Source organism: Protopterus annectens, chromosome 5.part0 (assembly GCF_019279795.1).
Source record: "Protopterus annectens isolate FY-2018-M chromosome 5.part0, PAN1.0, whole genome shotgun sequence".
NCBI lineage: Eukaryota > Metazoa > Chordata > Ceratodontiformes > Protopteridae > Protopterus > Protopterus annectens.
The window spans coordinates 1,387,492,919-1,387,513,804 of NC_056735.1; the positions used below are offsets into that span (position 1 = coordinate 1,387,492,919).

The 20,886-nt window shown below is 39.0% G+C and overlaps 1 protein-coding gene across 1 annotated transcript in view; it reads left to right on the forward strand.

The window, feature by feature from the left end:
• ME3 (malic enzyme 3) overlaps positions 1-20,886 on the forward strand; it is a 1,533,849-nt gene that overhangs the window by 808,268 nt on the left and 704,695 nt on the right. The window contains exon 8 of the mRNA XM_044071202.1: positions 15,338-15,345. Within this exon, the coding sequence (XP_043927137.1) occupies positions 15,338-15,345 (8 nt within the window). The remainder of the gene's footprint in view (positions 1-15,337; positions 15,346-20,886) is intronic.

Consider the following 20,886-nt stretch of genomic DNA (forward strand, 5'->3'; position numbering starts at 1 on the left):
GTCCATGCCACCACATCCCGACATTCAAGCCCTAAACTTAACCGCATGGTTTCTTCACATTCATTGATGGCTAGATCTCCCAGGCTGTCTTCTCCAGTCCAGCATATTTTGATTTCATCACATAGGGCCTCCATTTACAAAATTTACAAAAGTAAGTGGAAAAGATTTCCCTTTAGGCATAGCAGAATTAGATAGATCCTTTTACAACATCAGTTTCAGTTGTCCTAGACTTTTTAGCTTTTCATTTCAAGGATGGTGCTAGTCACTCTACAGTCAAGGAATAGCTTGCTGACATTTCTGACTTCCATTTTGGTATTGATTCAGTGTTCTTGACTTCTTCTGAGTTAGGTAAGGCTTTTCTTAGTGGCACCTTTTTGCTGCGACCTTCAGTCAAGGACTCTGCACCCCCTTGGGATCTTCCTATGATTTTGGATGCTTTGGTCCATCCTCCCTTTGAACCTTTGGCTACCATAGATCTAAAATTCTTTTCCTGGAAAACTCTTTTCCGAGTAGCTATTACCTCAGCCAGGAGAGTGTCTGAGCTGCAAGCTATTTCTGCTAAGTTTCCATACTGGTTTTTTCGGGTCTATATTAGAACATCAGAGTTTCAGAACTTCGAATGTTCTAATATCGACCCTTCGAATGTTCTAATAGCAAAAATTGATAACATCGAAAATTCAGAATAGCAAATTTTTTTCCTAGGGAAAACATTTGCTGTTCCAAAACACATACACACAACACAAACACACCAAACAAACAGCAATCCACACACATGCACCTAAAATCTTACATCTAACCCTACACTAAACTGTACATACACCACTATCTACCCACTTACCTTAACCCAAACCCTAACCCTAAGGTCTGTCACTATCGCACACACACACCTCACCCGTGCCCTAACCCTAACTCACCCCGCCCTAACCCTCACATCCACACATTCACACACTTACCTGACCCACGCCCTAACCCTAACTCGCCTAACCCGCCCTAACCCTCACGTCCACACAATCACACACTTAGCTGAACCCGACCCGTAACTTTCCACCACAGTGCAGAAAATAGCGAAGCGACAGGAATGAACAAACAAATTCTTTCCCTAGGAAAGAATTCGGTTTTCTGTAACTTCGCTATTTTTAGCTTTTGCTGAATAGGGGTCGATATTAGAACATTCTAAGTTCTGAAACTTCTATGTTCTAATATCCTTCTTTTTTACCCAAAGTGGCTAAAGAGACAAACATTAACCACTCCATTGATTTTCCAGTCTTCTTCCCTCAGTATAAGAACAAAGGAGAATACACTTTACACTTGCTTGATATGCATAGACAATTTTGTTTTTACATCCATATAAATAAATCCTTCAGGAAGTGCAATCAGTTGTTCCTTTTTCAAAAGCCAAGAAAGGTAAGGCAGTGATCAAAGTTTCTTTAGCCAGATAGGTGAAAGATTTCATTACGTTTATCTGTTCTTCCAAAGGCATCCCTTTACCAGGTCCAGTAAGGGTGCATTGTGCAAGGTCTATGGCTATGTCTCAAGCTTTTTGTTCCAGAGTTTTGATAGAGGATATCTGTGCTGCTGCTACTTGGTTAAACCCTCTTACCTTAGTCAACCAATACAAACTGGATTTCGTATCCAGGAGTAGGAGTGCATTTGGTCCTGCTGTACTCTAAAATATCCTTCCTTAATGGCCACCCTGGATTATGGTAGCTGGGGACTCTGTCCCTCAGGTTAATGGAATGAGTTGGACAACATCAGATAAATAAGTTCTTCTTACCATAACATTCCATCTGTGTTGTCCAACTTCATTCCATTAACCTTCCCATTCCTTTCCCCCTATCCAAGTATTTGGGAAGCCTAGTAGAAAATTTTCTAGGAATTATTTTCCTTGGTTGAGTTCCTGATGTCCTTTCCTGTTGTTGAGTGATATATATGTGTGTATATATATATATATATATATATATATATATATATATATATATATATATATGTGTGTGTGTGTATATATATATATATATATATATATATATATATATATATATATATATATATATATATATATATATATGGTTTACTATCAAATGACTGAAAAACAAAAGACTGAATCCCAAAAAGACTGAAAATTCAAAATATGGAATACATTTTTAATGCAAGCGGCAAGCCCCCCACACCCCCTGCTAACTATATATACCAACTCCAAGATCGCACAACAGTGGAGAAGGGGCAAATTCCATCATTCAGTATTTTGAATTTTCAGTCTTTTTGGGATCCAGTCTTTTGGGTTTCTGTCATTTGATAGTAAACCTATATAGATATATCTATATATATATATATATATCTATCTATCTATATATATATATATATATATATATATATATATATATATATATGGACCCTTTCAAAACATTTAAAACCCATAACATCTAATTTCATAACATTGAGACCAGAACATCTAAAACCCATAACATTGAATTTCATAACATCTAACAGTACAAATCACATGAAAATAACATCCCCTCCACATATAACGACATATAATGACACCAGACTAACAAACACACTTTTTACTACTTTTCTGCAGGGGGGCTTGATACAGTGAGGTTAGGAAAATGACTTTTTTCCACTGTAGTGTGATCTTGGAGCTGGTATATTTAATTTATGGGGCGGGTGGAGCCCCCCACATGGGAGGTGCAGGGGGGCTTTCCCCCCTGCAGAAATGTAGTAAAGGGTGTGTTTGGTAGTTTGGTGTCATTATATGTGGAGGGGATGTTATTTTCTTGTGATTTGTAGTGTTAGATGTTATGAAATTCGATATTATGGGTTTTAGATGTTTTGGGTTTTAGATGTTCTGGTCTCAATGTTATTGAAATTAGATATTTCAAAGTAGGTCCATAAATATATATATATATATATATATATATATATATATATATATATATATATATATATATATATATATATATATATATATATATATATGCATGTACAGTGGATATACAAAGTGTACACACCCCTGTTAAAATGCCAGGTTTTTGTGATATAAAAAAATGAGACCACAATAAATAATTTCAAAACTTTTCCTCCTTTAATGTGACCTATAATATGTACAATTCAATTGAAAAATAAACAAACCTGTTAGGGGAAAAAATATAAAAAAATAAAAAAATGTACAGCAAGCTTGGTACATAAGTGTGCAAACCCTTAAACTAATATTTTGTTGAAGCACCTTTTGATTTTATTACAGCATTCAGTCTTCTTGGGTAGGAGTCTGTCAGCACGGCACATCTTGACTTGGCAATATTTGCCCACTCTTCCTTGCAAAAGCACTCAAAATCTGTCAGATTGCAAAGGCACCTCTTGTGCACAGCCCTCTTCAGGTCACCCCGCAGATTTTTTATTGGATTAAGGTCTGGGCTGTGGTTGGGCCATTCCAAAACTTTAATTTTCTTCTGGTAAAGCCATTCTTTTGTTAATTTGGATGTATGCTTGGGGTCATTGTCATGTTGAAAGGTAAAATTCCTCTTCATCTGAAGGTTTTAGGCCAAAAGTGACTGGTATTTGGAACTCTTTATAATTCCCTTTATCCAGTTCCAGCTGAAGAAAGACAACATCGAAGCATGATACTGCTACCACCATGCTTCACCGTGGGAATGGTGTTCTTTTGGTAATGCGAAGTATTGATGTTATGTAGTCCAATCTCGCCTACATTCTTACCCGTGGGTTCAGAGCCGAATATCGACTCAGACTCGGCCAAACTTTTCTAGCTCAAAGTCTTCTATTGGCTGGGCTAAGCAGGTATCCCATGCTGCACTACTCCATATCCCCAGATCTCATTTGCCGCTCGTGTAGCTCGGACGTGGTCCCACTCTTGGCTGTGGCTAAGTACCCTTTTTTCTTGTTATTCTGAGAAAACTTGTTACAAACAAAAAGCTATTTTAATAGCTATTTCTAATTTGTGTTGTGTTGGTATTTCTGTAGTGTGATTGTGGTTTGTGGTATCCCACTAGCTGTGCTATTGGGCTACGCCCGTTTCATTTGGAGGACCTAGTCCATTCCTCGTGTCCTGTGTTGGTTTCACTTCTAAAACCATTTTAGTTAGAGGTTTTATTGTCTGTTTCCCTTCTGTGTACATGGTAAAAAAAAAAACGTTTTAGTTATAGTTTTTTTTGCCCTAGTCATCCTTGTGTGTGCTGTGTTGTAAAAAATTTGTTCCCACGCTTAGTGGTGTTTTGCGTGTTGGCGTTGTTTTTCCTGTCAGGCAGTGTCTTGTTAATTGTTTTGGTATTTGTGATTACTTGTTTAAAATATGTCCAAAGATTCCAAGGAGCACAAACCCTCGGGTTTTAAAAAGTGCTCCAAGTGTGGTTACAAGATGTCCATCACCAATGGACATTCTGTATGCGTTGACTGTCTAGGAGCAATCCATGTGCAGGAGTCCTGCAGCTGCTGCCATGCTTTTAGTCCCAGAGTGCTCCCAAGAAAGAAAGAATAAGCTAATTCTAAAGGGACTCTTGAAACCCTTGTTCGAAGATGCCATGGATTCTGCTTCCAGTTTTAAATCAAAATCCTCAAAGTCAGAAAAGAGCTCTCTGCCTCTTTCAGTTTCCTCGGAACCACCGGAGAAAGTCACTAAACTTGCTTCGACCTCCTCTGCTCCACTGTCCTCGGGGCCGCAGGAAGTGTCGGTGTTGATGGAACCGGCGGCGGCTCCAATTATATTGGAGCCTCTTCGGAGCCGATTGCCCAGTATTAGACCAGTGTCACCTAAGAAGAGATCTCGATCTCCCTCCCTGTACTCCAAATCCTCCGGGACTCTGTCAGATGTGGATGTCGATAGGGTGGTGCAGAGGCTCCTTCAGTCACTGGTTTTGGCAAACTTGTTTTCGGCTCAGTCCCAGTCAGCTGCGGAGCTCGTCCCGATACCTTCTTCGATCATTCCTCCGCTGAGCGCATCTCTGTCTTCACAGCCAGAATGCTCTGCTCCCTGTGATGTTCCTAGATCGGTTACGATGGTCCCTCTGGGCCTATCGGTACCGACGTCGGCTCCGACCCGGCGCCATCCACGGGGTTCTGGACTCAGGATTCTTCAGTCGGGCCCGAGGGGGACACCTCGGGACACATTTCGGTTCCTAGTCTCCCACTCGGTGCCTCGGCTCGAGGAGCCCCGACTCCTGTCATGGTCTCGGAGGCTGACCGGTCCTCCGACTCGGGGCGGGGGGGCCTGCCTTTGAGGCCATGTGGACTGCGCTGGCCAGATCATCAGCTACATCATGCGGGTCGTTCATTCTGTCCCCTACCACTCCAGTGAGAGCCTTTGATCACCACCTATCTGTAGACAGCGGAGCCCCAAGGCCTAAGGATACCCCCACGAGTGGTCCCCAAGTATCTGAGGGCCCTTCAGAGTTCTTGCCTGAGGAGCCCCCTAGAAAGAAAACATGCAAGAGGAAGCACATAGACTCCTAGGATGAGTCTTTCACCTCAGATACTGTCCTCGAGGAATTGGAGGGGTCCCCCAAGTCATCCTCTGATGTTTCTTTCTCCGACATCCTGGAGATATTGAAACAAAGAGGTGACTGGCCATCCAAAGCCCCCTCTGAGGAGGAGTCAGTCTTCCTGAAGGCCTTTGGTGCTCAGCCCTCCGCCTCCTGGATGTCTCTACCCTTCAACGAGCTCCTGGATTTAACTTGTCGGAGGATGTGGGAGAACCCTGATTCTGTGAAACCCGTACCCAGGAGACCCAATAAATTTCTTTCTGCTCCCCTGGGGAAGGAGTTTTTGTTCAAAGGAGTCCCTGTGGATGCCATGGTGGTGGTGGCGTCCACTCAGAAGGAAGTAGCAGAGACTTCTTCCTCCATCCATCCTCCTAACAAGGAGTCTAGGACCATGGACCGGTACGGGAAGCATACCCTCTCGTCAGCAACCTTTACCTTATGGTTGCTGAACTATCTGTCTCATTTTACTGTGCTCCAGGAGTTAGGGGATACTCTTGCAGGTAACGTGCCTGAGGTGGTGGCCCAGATGGTTAACGCTCAAGTGACCTGAGACCCATATTACATCACAGCCAACTGAACAACTATGTACAAAAGTCCAAGTTCCATATGGTCAAGCTACAATCGATTCTCCCATTGTTGGGAGAAGAAGTATGGATGTGCTCCATCGACCTCAAGGATGCTTACTACCATATCAAGATGGACAGGGCATCCAGGAGTCACCTACTCTTCCGGCTGGGAGCCTGTCATTTCCAGTTTCGAGCCCTGCCCTTTGGTCTCACCACAGCCCCTAGGGTGTTCACCAAGTGTATGGCGGTGGTGACAGCTCACTTGAGACATCTAGGATTCCAAGTGTTTCCGTATCTGGACGACTGGCTCCTTACCGCCCCCACCAGGCATCTACTAATCCAAACCAGGGACGCTACCATCACTCTTGTCAACAGTTGGGCATAACACTGAACTGGGAAAGTTCACAGCGTGTCATTTTTATAGGTGCAGAGTTAGACACCGTTCAAATGTGAGCCTTTCTACCGCAGGAAAGAATCAGAGTCTTACAGCAACAGGTGCACGCCATGCTACCCCTGTGGAAAGCGAAGGCAAGATGGGTTCTTCAACTCCTGGGGACTATGGCAGCAACAATTATGTTAGTCCCTCTAGCGAGATTGCACATGAGGCTCCTTCAATGGCTCCTCTTTGCTCAATGGTCTCTCCAAAAACTTCCACTTTCCCACCCTATTTTGCTCACGGACAGATGCAAACAGGATCTCAGTTGGTGGCTTTGCACCAACAATCTGGACAGGGGAAAACCCTTCGTTCCACCAACCCCGGTTGCCACAGTGACCACGGACACCTCCCAGATGGGGTGGGGGGGCATTATCTCGGCAGGACAGTCCAAGGCACATGGCAAGATCACAAGATAAATTTGCATATCAACATCCTAGGGATGATTGCAGTGCTACTGGCGTTGCAGGCACTTCAGAGCTTTCTATCTCTAGGGACTATTGCAATACACTCAGACAACATGTCACTGGTGTGGTATCTGAACAAACAGGGGGGGAACCAGATCATACCCCCTGTGCAGAGAGGCCGTGCGATTGTGGCAGTATTTTCCCAACGGTTTCTGGTGGCAATGCACATTCCGGGGAAGTCCAACGTGATAGTGGACAGGCTAAGCAGAGCTATTCTGATGCCTTACGAGTGGTCCCTGAATCGTCTAGTTGCAGAACAAATCTTCAGCAGATGGGGTCAGCCTTGCTGCGACCTTTTTGCCAGCCCCCTCAATGCCGAATACAGCAGCTACTTTACGCTGATCCCCCCACAGGGGGAGTCATCCAGGGATGCTCTAGTTCACAATTGGCCCTCCGGTCTGCTTTATGCTTTCCCTCCGTTTCTCTTGCTGTCAAAGGTGATTCAGAAAATGCAATCCTTGGGAAGCAGAATGATTCTGATTGCTCCACACTGGCCTCATCAAGACTGGTCCCCCTTTCTCCACCCCTACATTGTGGGCACACCTTGGATTCTGGACCCACAACCAGATTTACTGACACACATGTCGGGACAGTTCCACCCCTCTCTGCGGATCCTCTGGTTGACAGCCTGGCTACTCCACTTCCGTCGTTAGTTAGGCTTCATCACTTTTCACCTGAGGTGGTTCATATTTTATCTTCCTCTCATAAGCCTTCTGCTAGGAAGATTTATTCTAGTAAATGGAAGAGGCTTTCTATTTGGGCTCATACACAAGGAATTGACTCTTACACAGCCCCAATTGCTTCAGTCTTGGAGTTTTTGTCTATGCTTTTCCATCAGGGCTCAGCGTCAGTTACCATTAAAGTTCAATTGGCAGCGATTTCTAACTTTCATGTTGCTAATGAGCCTAGTCTGATGGCTCACTGACTCTGTAAGGCTTTCCTGAAGGGCACTCTGTTACTCCGTCCTCCGGTCTCTGAACCTGTCATGCCCTGGGATCTAAATTTTGTCCTGCAAGCACTTAATTCACCACCCTTCGATCCTGCAGCTACCTGCGACTTAAAATTCTTGACCTGGAAAACTGCCTTTTTGATAGCCATCACATCAGCCAAGCGAGTTTCAGAAATTCAAGCTCTTTCTATCAAACCTCCATACTTGATCTTTCATAAGGACAGGGTTTCTCTTAGACCAAACCCTTCCTTTCTTCCTAAAGTGACGTCCATATCTAATCTTAATCAATCTATTGAGTTGTCAGTATTTTTTCCCCATTTTTCAAACAAGGCAAGAATTTAAATTTCATCAAATGGATGTACACAGACAGTGACGTTTCTACCTGCACCGAACTAAAGATCTCCGAAAATCTGATCAACTGTTTGTCTCCTTTTTGGAAAACAAGATTGGGTCCCCTGTCTCCAAAATCACCCTATCCAGATGGATATCCAGTTGCATCTCTTTCGCTTATTCCTCAGGAGGTAAAGACCTACCGTTTCTGGTCAAGGCTCACTCTACTCGGGCTGTATCTACTTCTACAGCCTATCAAGCCAGATTGTCTACGGATGATGTTTGTGTGGCAGCAAATTGGGCTTCTCCTCACACATTTGTTACTCATTACAAGTTGGACGTGGTATCTAGGGGCACGTCTTCCTTTGGTTCCACAGTACTCAGGAGTATCTTCCTATGAGCCTCCCAGGATGTAGGTGCTAGGGACGGTTAAGAATGTAGGCGAGATTGGACTACATAACATCAAGAAGTTATGTACTCACCATAATGTTCGATGTATGTAGTCCATCTCGCCTCACATTCTTACTTAACCTCCCACCTTCCCACCTTCCTGGAGGATCTGGAGGTTAGGTCTGATTTATAGAGTTCCCTTCACCTTTAGTTTATTCTTCTTTACTTGGATGTTGTTATGCATGTGGTATGAATGAGTGTTCGCAGCAAACTAGATCTGGGGATATGGAGCAGTGCAGCATGGGATACCTGCTTAGCCCAGCCAATAGAAGACTTCGAGCTAGAAAAGTTTGGCCGAGTCGGAGCCGATATTTGGCTCCGAACACACGGGTAAGAATGTGAGGCGAGATGGACTACATACATTGAACATTATGTTGAGTACATAACTTCTTGTTTTTGCGCCAAATGTACCTTTTGGAATTGTGGCCAAAAAGTTCAACCATAGTCTTATCAGACCATAACACATGCTTTTGGGAGACTTGCTGTATTGTTTTGCAAATGTTAGCAGGGCCTGGATGTTTGTCTGTGTAAGCAAAGGCTTCGTTCTTGCAACCCTACCCCATAGACCAGACATATGTAGAATATGGGGGATTGTTGTCACATGTAATACACAACCAGTTCTTGCCAGAATTTCCTGCAGCTCATTCAGTGTTGCTGTAGGTCTGTTGGCAGCCTTCCTGACCAGTTTTTGGCTTGTCTTTTCATCAATTTTGGAGGGACATCTAGTTCTTTGCAACATCACTGTTGTTGCATATTTTCTCCACTTTTTGATGACTGTCTTCACTGTGTTCCATGGTATATCCAGTACTGTGGAAATTTTTTTGTACCCTTCTCCTGACTGATGCCTTTCAACAGAGATATCCCTTTGTGCTTTCTAAGCTTTCTGCGAATCATGGCTTTGCTGTAGCAGGCAACTGAGTAAATATCAGGAAAATCCTACTAGGACAGCTGAACTTTATTTGGGGTTAAGCAGAGTCTCTTTAATTGATGGCAGACATGTACTCAAGAAGACTGAATATTGTAATTAAAGCAAAAGGTGCTTTGACAAAATATTAGTTTAAGGATGTGCACACTTATGCAACCAGCTTATTGTACATGTTTTATGTTTCATATTTTTCCCCTGACAGACTTGCTTGGTTTTCAATTGAATTGTATAGGTTATAGGTCATATTAAAGGTGGGAAAAGTTTTGAAATTATTTATTGTGGTCTGGTCTAATTTTTTTAATATCACAAAAACCTGGCATTTTAACAGGGGTGTGTACACTTTTTATTATTTTTATAATATATATATATATATATATAGAGAGAGAGAGAGAGAGAGAGAGTTAATCTCTTTTCTGTTGTATTATAGTTAAATTTGGTTAGCAACACCTTTTTTCTGGTGCACAAACTCGATCTGAGGTAGCATAGGGGGTGGGGGCATTTTGGATAGGTAGGAGGAGCTCAGATTTGGATTCTTGAGTTGTGAGAAGGTGGCTGGTTGGTTCCGAGGTTCAGAACAGAGTCCCACAGGTTAATGGAATGAAGTTGGACAAAAAAGATGGAACGTTATGGTAAGAACATAACTTCTTTTTATGCATTCTTTTTGCTAATGGGGACAATTCCCAATTAATAAAGAAGAAAAATCTAGTAAATGTCTTTATTGGGTATTGCTTAATAAACAATCTGAAACAGTTTCACCAGCTCTTAGTATTATCAAGCTCATAGTTGCGCAAATGTTTATATAAACCATTATTATTATTCAAATTAGTGGCTAGTTTTAATTCATAACTTTATTTTGCTTCATTTACTAATTTTTAAATGCATTTTTCTAAATCTGTGGTAATTTATTTTATTAAAAGCCACTGGATGGTCTTTATAATATTTCTATTTCCTGTTCTTCTTGTGTTTCATCTTTGATGGTTTAGTATTCAGCAGTAATGTGCTGCTTGCCCTATTCTTTAAAAGTAATCCTACATGTATATAATGTTCTAGTAAATCTTTATTTCCCAATTTTCTATAACTAAAATGAAATAAAACATACTTGTTTCACTAAAAGCAAGCCTTATATGAATGAGAATAACTGCATAAGATAAAAATATCTTGTTTCCAGGCTAAACTGTTGAAATCAAACACTTTAATTAAAAGCTAAAACTCAAGCTGAAAACTTAAATCTCAAGGGCATCAAAGTAAAAACTTGCAGGCAAATCTGGGAAATCCTAAACCTGATCCTGAGGATCTGAAAAAGGCTGATTAAGCCAAAAGTGTTTGTCTGTTGTTTTGTTTTGGATTTCCTGGATTTACTTGCAAGTTTTACTTTGACACCCTTGGGATTTAAACTTTGAGCTTGGATTTTAGCTTTTAATGAAAGTTTGATTTTAACTGCTCTGCCTGGTAACAAGACTTTTTTATCTTTTGCAATTGTCTATAACTGCCCTATTTTCAAAGCTAGGCTTCCAATTCCATATATTAATATCAACATTTATTAAGTAAAGTTAGAGATCATAATCTCAAAATAACACATAAATGATCTGATCTTCCTAACCATGGACCAGCACTGCAAGTGGTTAATTTCAACCTTTGATTTATCCATGCAATATCTAAAACATTGTTATCTAAGGTAAAATTAATTACTAATAGGTATAGCGTTTTATAATACTATTTATTATCATTTTAGTTATTCGTTAGGAGTAGAGCCTCCCCAGCAGCCTTAATACTTTAATGCATTTAATGAAACCGTGCACAAGTTTATTTTATTTAAAGATAGCCAGTGTACTTTTCTTAGTGCCAAAAGTTAATGTTTTTTGAAAGCACACAATCTGTTTTTCACATTTTGGAGGGAAATATAGATGACATAAGAAAAGAAAAGACAGCAGTCAGTGTGAGTGGGAACACAGACTGTAAGATGTGCTTTAGCATGGAATAGCCTTAATTTTAGATTAGGTAAAGCCTGATAGTACAGCTGTCTATTTGGAACAATTCTTTTTATGTGGAGGGTTAAATTTAATTTGTTGTAAATGTACATATTTTTGTTTGTTGTAGGCTAATAGGGGATGGGGTGTTCTGAAAAATGCATTTATCTTTTTGGTGGGAGGTTTTCATTAAAGCATCAAAGCAAATAGTGTTTAAAATGTTACACAGGTTAAAACAGAGATGAGAAAAAACAACTGTATAAAAGATCAGCCTGTCAAAAATTAATATGTGCATATAACACAACATTTAAAAATATACATTCAAAAACTGTTATGTATGAGGGGGTAGCTTTTTTATCATGGCTACACTAACCATATTATCTTGGAATGTAAATGGCTTTGCAGGTATCGCCAAAAAGGAAAAAGTACTGAATTATATTAAAAATGCAGAGTATAAATAGCAATGCTGCAGGAGATCCAGCTGAAAAGAAATCAGCAAATTGAATTTGACAAAGATATGAGTTCAGGATGAATATTATAACAAGGACAAATGAAAATGGACTAATAATACTGGTTGCTAGAGGGGCTCCAACAATGATAGAAAAATAAAATGATGGTAGATTTGAGGTAATAAGTAGCTTTTAGCAAGGGAGGAGGATTATAATGTCATGTATTTATATTCCACAAAAACTGCTGTTATGGAGTTTAAGAAAATATAGAAAGAAGTAATCCTCTTTCACCAGGGAATATTACTTACAGGTGAGGACTAGAACATGATTTGCATTAGTGAGGATGTATCAAGGGAACCTAGAAAGGCAAGTATAAGAAAAGAGGGTGGATTTCTGAAGAAATTTATAAAAAGAGTATTTCTTATGGAAGATTTGAATTCAGTAATAGTAACTCATACATAAGTTATATATTATTCTCCAAGGTACAATAAATGGACTAGACTGGATAGAAGATATAGTTCACAGGAGCATGCACATTTAATTGAAAGCTTCAACACATATCTAATAACTATTTCAGATCATGCTCCAATAGTAACTAAGATAAAATTGCGGGGCGATGTGATGAAGTAAAAATGAGACAGTGGCTCTTTCTCACCTACTTGTTAAAAAGAGAAAAAATTAAGGACTGGATAATGGAAATTACGTAAGAGTTATTAGGAAAGATAGAAATGTTTCAGAAATGATAACTAGGGATAGCTAGTGAGTGAGATAAAATGAAAATGTGGAGTTTAAAAACAGAGTAGAAATAATAGAGAAACAGATATGGTTATGAAGTAATAGGAATTATTTAAAGGGGCTAACAACGCTAACATATTACAGAATAAGGGGATTCTCACAGAATAAGAAAAGGTGCAACTGGAGAGTGTTAAAGATAAAATAGGTAGTATTTGGGTACTATGCATGAGTATAAAAAGATTGATTTTACACTTTTACTTTTGATAACTACTCCAGATTACAAAACCTTTAGCAAAATGACGTGGGCAACAGAACATAGAAAGGGTTATCACCAAGCTTAGGGTGCCTGTGACAAGAAAAATAACAAAAGATCTGATGTAGGTATTAGAGAGATTTCGGAAATTTTATGAAAATTTTGATAATGTGGAGGAATGTGGAAACCAATAAAGACCTCAAGTGGAAATTTTTATGGAAGACTTTATTATGCCAGTGTCAGAGGTAGATGAGGCTTAACAGTTAATAGTTAAGATAGAAGACGAGATAAAAACAGTGACGTGTAATCAATTTGCAGGCAAGTCTCCAGGAATAGATCATACTCCCATGGAAGTTTGAAAGATATGAGAGAAGAAAGTGATGACGTTCTGGAAGGTTTTGTTTAATATTATTTTAATAAGAGAGGATGCACCGATATCTTGGAAGAAAGCTATGGGAACTGTATAACGCACAGAGAGTAAATACCCTTCAGACCCAGCTTCATACAGACCCATTTTAATTTTAATCCATAATAATGAAGTACTTATGTCTATACTAAACAAATCACAAAGGTGTTGTCAAAATTTATAGATATGGATCAATGTGATTTTGTGGAGGGGAGGCAAACATTTAACAATATTAATAGAACAATGATGATTCAGAGGAAAGTAGAATGTAAAAAAAAATATTGCTGTTCTTGGTGAATCTTTATGCAGAGAAAGCATTCAACATAGTCAGCTGGGATTTAATGAACAGGACAATAGAAGTATTTGCATTACCTTAAGTATTTGATTCCCTGATACAATAAGATTAATTAGGTGGATATATGAAGGATAAGAGGCAAGAATTAAAGTGGGTGTCTTCCTTACTGATAAGTTGTGTTTGAACATAGGAACCAGAAGGGGTTTCCTCTTTCCCCTAACTTGCAAAAAAAATAAGGGACTAAGAAATTCAAGGATATAATTTGGATGATGATCAAGAAAAAAATTACTTTATTTATAGATAATATTAATTTGTTCATATTTTCTTAGTTATACAGTAGGCTAACGACCACTGGGGTATTTATAAGCCAAGCAGTGCAACCCAAATTTATCCCATGGCTATTTTGCTTTAGAACTTGTTTTAAGGAGTATATATTAGTGGAACATGATTTAACTTTTGCTTCGGGCCATCATAGATTACATAGTTGTCAGACCAGGAGTGAATTTCCAATTTCCCATCCACTCTCCCAGGTTACACTTAACTAGGGTTAGGGAAGGGCTCTGCTTCACATGGATGAGAAACCTATTCAAGTAAATGTGAATTCTTTGAGATACATACCTGACCCTCCAACGTGTTGTATTTAAATTGCAAGCAAAGTTTACATCCTTGTATCTAGTAGTTCTGATGCTGTGTATTTTGCTGATATGCAAAAGGTAAACCAGGATGGGATCCAAGGTGCCTTGTATGCCTGGCATAAATCACCTGTCAGCAGTTTGTAGAAAATAGAGTGTAAGGATAGGGCTTTAAAGCAACCTGCATAGGACATTGTGTTTATACCTGATGTTATTGTTATGAGGAACCTCTGTGGTTGTTCCAGTTGTTGCATGTGCTTGGTCAGGTAACTACAGAAGGGAGAGCTATACTCAATGATGGATCATATGAGGGCTGAGTATAGTAGTGCAATAACTTCTCTTGACCTATAGGCAATGTCCTTACTTGTAAGTTGAATGACACAAAAGGATTTCCTTACTACTTTAGACACATGTTGGTCGAAAGTCAGGTTACTGTCTACATGAATCCCTAAATACCTGTGTGTACTTTTGAGGGTGTTTTGTTGGTGTGATATTTTAATGGGGTGGCCATATTTCCAAAAGGTACTATTATGCATTTCTTGGCATTGAGCTTTATGACATGAATTTGGCACTAGTCATTTATCTGGGTTAGACCTTCTTGTAAAATGTCAGTATCTTGGAAGATTTCTATGATTGTTCCCAACTTGCAATCATCTGCGAACTTGGTAAGCCAGAGATCCTTGGTACTGGCTTTGACTTTGAGAAATAGAAGCCAAATAGGAGTGGATCTGGCAGAGAGCCATAGGGGGACTCCACTTGTGACCAGCCTCTTTGTGGAGGTGGTCTCTCCAATCCTAACCCATCTCTAAACCATCTGGATATCCAGGGGGTTACATAACAGTTTATGCCTAATTCCATGAGGTTGCTTACAATGCCTGAGTGGGGTATTGTATCAAATGCGTTAGCTAGGATAAGGCAGGCAGCGTGCACTATTTTGCCCTTATCCAGTGCCTTGTTGACCTTTTTAAAGAAGTCCACCTGGTTCGGTAAGCATGGCCAGTCTTTGTTGAAAAGAAACTAGGTGGGTCGAGTATCTGAAGGTTTCCTATGTCATTGTTAATTATTTCCAAGATAATTCTTTCTATTTTGCAAAGGAGACTAGTCAGACTAATGGGTCTCTAGTTCCTGGGATCAGTTGATGGCCCACCCTTGTGCCAGAGGGATGACTGTTGCAGTCCTTCACTTGTGTGGCACAAAGCTTGTTCAGAGGTCATGGTTGAATAGGGATTCCAGTGGCCCCGATATTTCTTATTTTAGGCTATCTGAGAGGCATCCTGGAGTATTTTAAGGCCCATGAAAGCTGTATTCTTGGCATTAAGATAGCTCCTTTAAGACCTGCACCCTACTGGTTATGTTGGATGGTATTTCCTGGGGGGTGGCTGTGGGTGAGAGAGGGTTAAAGTTGGAGCCAAATTTGTCAGCCAGAAGATCTGCTATATCTCCCAGTTCTTTGAATGTGTCTGTATTTACTAGCAGTATGGCACATTGTTGTGTTCTGACTTAGAGGTTTCTGACATAGCTGAAGAAGGCCTTAGGGATTTTCTTGACCTGGAATGTTACATTTCCCTCAAAATTTGCTTTGTTGAACTTATTTAGTTCTCTTAGTTGTCTATTCAATTAAATGAGAGATTTTTAAAAAAATTTTGGTGTTATACTTCCAAATTTTAGCTATGACTTTTTTCTTTTTAATTTTGTTGTACAACCTGATTAATTTTGGATTCCACAAGGGTTGTTTATTTTTTTAAGTTGATTTTGGGCTTACTTTGGGTAGGGACAGCATTCTGTAGAGCTTCTGTGAATGCATCTGCATAGGCTGCTGTGTTATCTGAGTTTCAAGGGGCTTGAAAGTTTGACAGGTTATCACTTAAATAAAGGTAGTTTTCCTTGGAGTAGTTCCTAACTGTGACAGGATTTACCAGGGTTACAAAATTGATTTTTATTTTGGAAGAAAATGCTTTGTGGTCTGACCTTGCCAGAGAGGACACAGCACTGGGTGGGGGGTAGAGTTATTCTATGTTTGTCAGTACCAGCCCAATCTGTTTGTTCCTATGGTAAACGTATGCACCGTCTGTTCCAGGGTGTTTATGTTGACAAAGTTTAGGAATGTCTTTGCTCATGCAAATTTGATGACGTGTAGGATTCCAATTTTATACAGGGATAATTAAAGTCCCCCATAAATATGGTAGTTGGTTGAATGGTGAGTGATTCCAATAGGTCTAAGTATGATGTATGAGTTTCATGGGACATAGAAGGTGACCTGTAGCTTGCTAGAATATGGTATGGGACTTTGCCCATGGTAATCTGCATTCAGAGAACTTCCAGCATGTCATCCTATTTAATCAGCCTAGATGTATGCTTGTTGTTGATGTAGATTGAAACACCTCCACCTTTGGTACCTGCCTGTGCAGTGCCTAGACTAAATGTGTGGAAGGCACTGAAGCCCTGCATTGCTGGGGTACTTCCTATGGCTTTAAACCGTGTTTCTGTAACATTGTCTGCATTCTCCATGGTGAGGAGAGCTTGGAAGGAATGGAGCTTGTTGTTTAGATTCCTGACATTGAGCAGTAACACCTTTAGATTTCTTTGTGTATATTTTGCTTTGTTGGAAGTGTTGTCAGTTTGGAATTCATTCCCTCCAGTACAACTCTTTTGATTTTGTACTTTTAACTTCCAATGGGTGTGGCTTGAACCCCTAATAAAATAGAAGCTATCTCCTTACATTTCAAATAAATATGTCTAGAACCATAAGCGTTACTAGAAATCTGTAAATGGCAAACTATTTGGGATAAATTAATTGGCATTCATTCAGTTTGATGCTTTAAACTGAATTGTATAAGCCAGAGTAAAAGCAGTGAATATTAATTTTGTAATGTTGTATAAACAGCTTATATCTCAGGAACCATTCAAGCAAGACATGTACTGCCAGCAGGATTTTCTTCATACCACTGTGAGCTTTTATATGAGACTATGAAGTTCTGTCTGTATTACTTGAATGTTGAGATATTTGGAGAAATATGAAAATGATTATAGTACAAATAAAACATATGCAGATAATATGCCATATATCTTTAGCTGCATTAAACAGAGGTCAAATGTCAATACAGTTGTGTTTGCCATCATGTGTGCTTTAAGATGAAATCTGATACCTTTTATGTAGCATGGTTTTAGAACTATTAATGCAAATATGACCAAGCAATAAATACCTACAAGAGTCAGTAAGAGGTAACTGTAGAAAGGCTCTCTGGGGTAGGACAATTTATTTGGTCTCCTAGGGGGGACAAGTGCAGACCACCCTTGACAAGCAATATGGTTTGTTAACCATTTCCTCCCATGGTGATAAATATTGTATCCCCCTAAAATGACAACAGAAACTAAGCTGATTATTGAAGTACTGGATAAATCATTTCGATATTGTAGAATATTTTGAGACAGTTTCAAGAATTTTGGGGTATAAAATTAATAAAGATAGGACTTCCAATATGGCTGCACATTGTTCTACAGCATAACTTCACCTCTCCCAGTGTGAAAAGAGAAACTGAGAAAAAGGAGTGACATTGAAAATGTTTTTCATTAAAATTCACTTAGGAGTGCCATTGAAAATGTTTTTCATTAAAATTCACTTAGGAGTGCCATTGAACATGTTTTTTGTTAAAATTCACTTACTGGCTAGTAAATACACTGTCTGGATGCCAGCAAAAAAGAAATTTGGAAAACCTGAAGGAAATTAACAAGAAAAGGTGAAGCGAAAACACTGCCTGGGACGGATTCTGCAGCTGTTCAGCAAAAAGCAGTTCAAGCTTCAGGTTTTGTTCAACAGATGGCTTCCAGTAATTTAGAGGAAAAATAAATCAAATGTACTCAGACGTGATTAAAATAAATGAAACATTGATGGACTATATCAATTCAAACATCAAAAGACTTGACTAAACAAATAGAAGAATCTTTAATTAGCCATTCAGATGAACTAATACAACTGCAAAAATCAGAGGTTGACATGAAAAAAATGCTGACTGAATATGAGGTGAGAAGGCAGAGCATGCAGAAATGAATGAGATTTTCTGCTGTACCAGAGAAGAGGGAAGGAATAGACTGCATTAATTTTATAAAATGTCATTTGTTAATTGAAAGGGCACGTCGAATGTATGCTACAAACCTGAACATGAGAAAGCAGCCAAGATTTATATTAGTAAAGATGCAATCAAACCAGCAGAAAGACTTGATCCTGACAAAATTGTGGCAGAATGGTAAAGTATGAAAAATTGGAGCCAGCAGAGTGTTTGAAAAAAATTATTATTCACTGTACACCAGGCAAAAGAGAAGCAATTTTATCCCAGCAATCAAGGAATGTTGAGATTGAAACTGCTGCATCCAGTTGTCTTCAGACTAGTTCTTCATGAAGGATCAAAGTCAATTTTTAACATAGAATAGGCTAAGGAAAAAATAAAAAAATGTCCAACAGAAAGTGAGTCAGCTAGCAGAAGGAGATCCTGCTTTTCATTTCTCTGAATGTAATGTTCATAGAGGGACTTTGCCAGTGAAACCTTTTCCAATGTTCCAAAGGAAATTGCTTGAGACACAAAAAAATCAAGGAGTTGACAAGAAGAATCAGCAGTACCCTGGACTTGAACCAGTCTGTTGTTGGGAGATGGAGGTGAGCAAGAAGAAGACCATCAACTCTGAAATTAGTGAATAAATGGAAGATTATAAAGCATCTTCACATATTTGTGAAATATGATTTTGCAAGAAAAAGTGTCTGTAAAGCACTGGACTTTTGTTGATTTTGTTAAACATGCGGGTGGACTGTAAAGCATATACCCCACTTTATATCATTAATGTTTAGAAGGACACTAAAAGGGGGAAACTAACTGTAAGGAAACAATTTTTGTTCTTATTAGTATTTGTATAAAACATTTCATGGATATAAACTGCATGTTCTAGACAGTAAAATAATTTTGTGTAGTGTGTAATAAGGGGTATTTAAATGTAGGGGGAGTCTTTTCAGTGACAGATATCAAAGTAAGCAAGTATTTTTTTAGTTGTAAGGAAATTATGTTTTTACAGTATAACAAGAGAAAAAAAGCTGGATGAAAATAAGTTTAATGTTCAACTGCTGTGACCTCGGTCTGCTAGTGTGGGGGTGAGGTGTAAAAATGCACTAATTATATTATGTGTGGAGTTAGGATATTTTCTTGTTTTATTTTACAAGGGTGAATGTCTAGATTACTACAGGTGTTTTTTGTAAGAATGTAGCCTTTAAAAGTAAGACAAAATTATGAAAGCCATCAAAAGCCAAGCGTCTTACAACTGCGGAGATATTTGTTTGTTTTCCACTGGCAAATGTTCAGTGGAGTCAAGATGTCTTAAGCTGAGGGAAGCTGTGCAATTTTTTTTTGTGAGTGAAATTTACAAAGACTCATTCCTGAGTCCGTTTTAATGGACACACGCTGTCTACAGCTGCAAGCAGTTAAGCTTGGGAATTCTGAGTATTCTTTGCTGAGGGTAATGCAAAAGCAGTTCGGTGAAAAAAATTAAGTATGAAATTATGGGAAGTGAACAAGAGGAACAACCTTCCTAGCAGTTTTAATACTTTCATGCAGCTAATAGAAAAGTGTACAATTTACTTTTATTTAAAGATAGCCAGTGCACCTTTTCTCAAGGCTAAAAGTCAATGTTTTCTCAAAGCACAGGTTGTAGCATGTGCTTTAGCATGGATAACCTTAATTTTAGGTTAGATAATGCCTGTGGCTGCAGCCATCAATTTACTGCAGTTTTTTTTTTCCTTTCTGGAGGGATAAAATTCATGTTTTGAAGATGTACATATTTTTGGTTGCTCCAAGTTAATAGTGGATGCAAGTGTTTTGTATTTTGTTCTTTGTGTGTGGGTTTTCATTAAAACAAAAAAAAAATATGTGCAAACAGAGATGAGAAGAAACAACTGTACAAATGATGAGCCTGAAGAACATTGATGTATGCATGTAACACAAAATCTGGAAATACAAATTCAGAGAAGCTGTCATGTATAATAGATGGGAACAATAACTTTTTATCATGATAGCTATGTAGTCCATATTATCCTGGAACATGAATGGCCTTACTGGTGTAGATAGAAAGGAATAAGTATTGAATTATATTAAGAAATGCAGAAGACACATTTGGAAAGAAATGACCATGTGAATTTTGCAAAGAAAATATTTCAGAAAGAATATTCAGCAGAATATCAGGAAAAGAGGAAAAGGGGAGTAATTATAATAATTGCTAGAGGGGCTCCAGTAGTCATAGATGAGGGAAAAAAGACAACAATAGTAGATTTGTGGTAGTAACGGGTTATTGGCAAGGGAGGAGGATTACATGTATTTGAATTCCACCAAAGCTGCTATTATGGAGCTTAAGAAATTTTTTGGGAGAAATAATCAACTTTCAGCTGGGAATATTATTTATGGGTGGGAACTGGAATTTGACTTGCAATAGTGAGGATGTATCAGGGGGATCTAAAAGGGACAATATAACAAAAGACACTACATTTCTGAAGAAATTTATGAA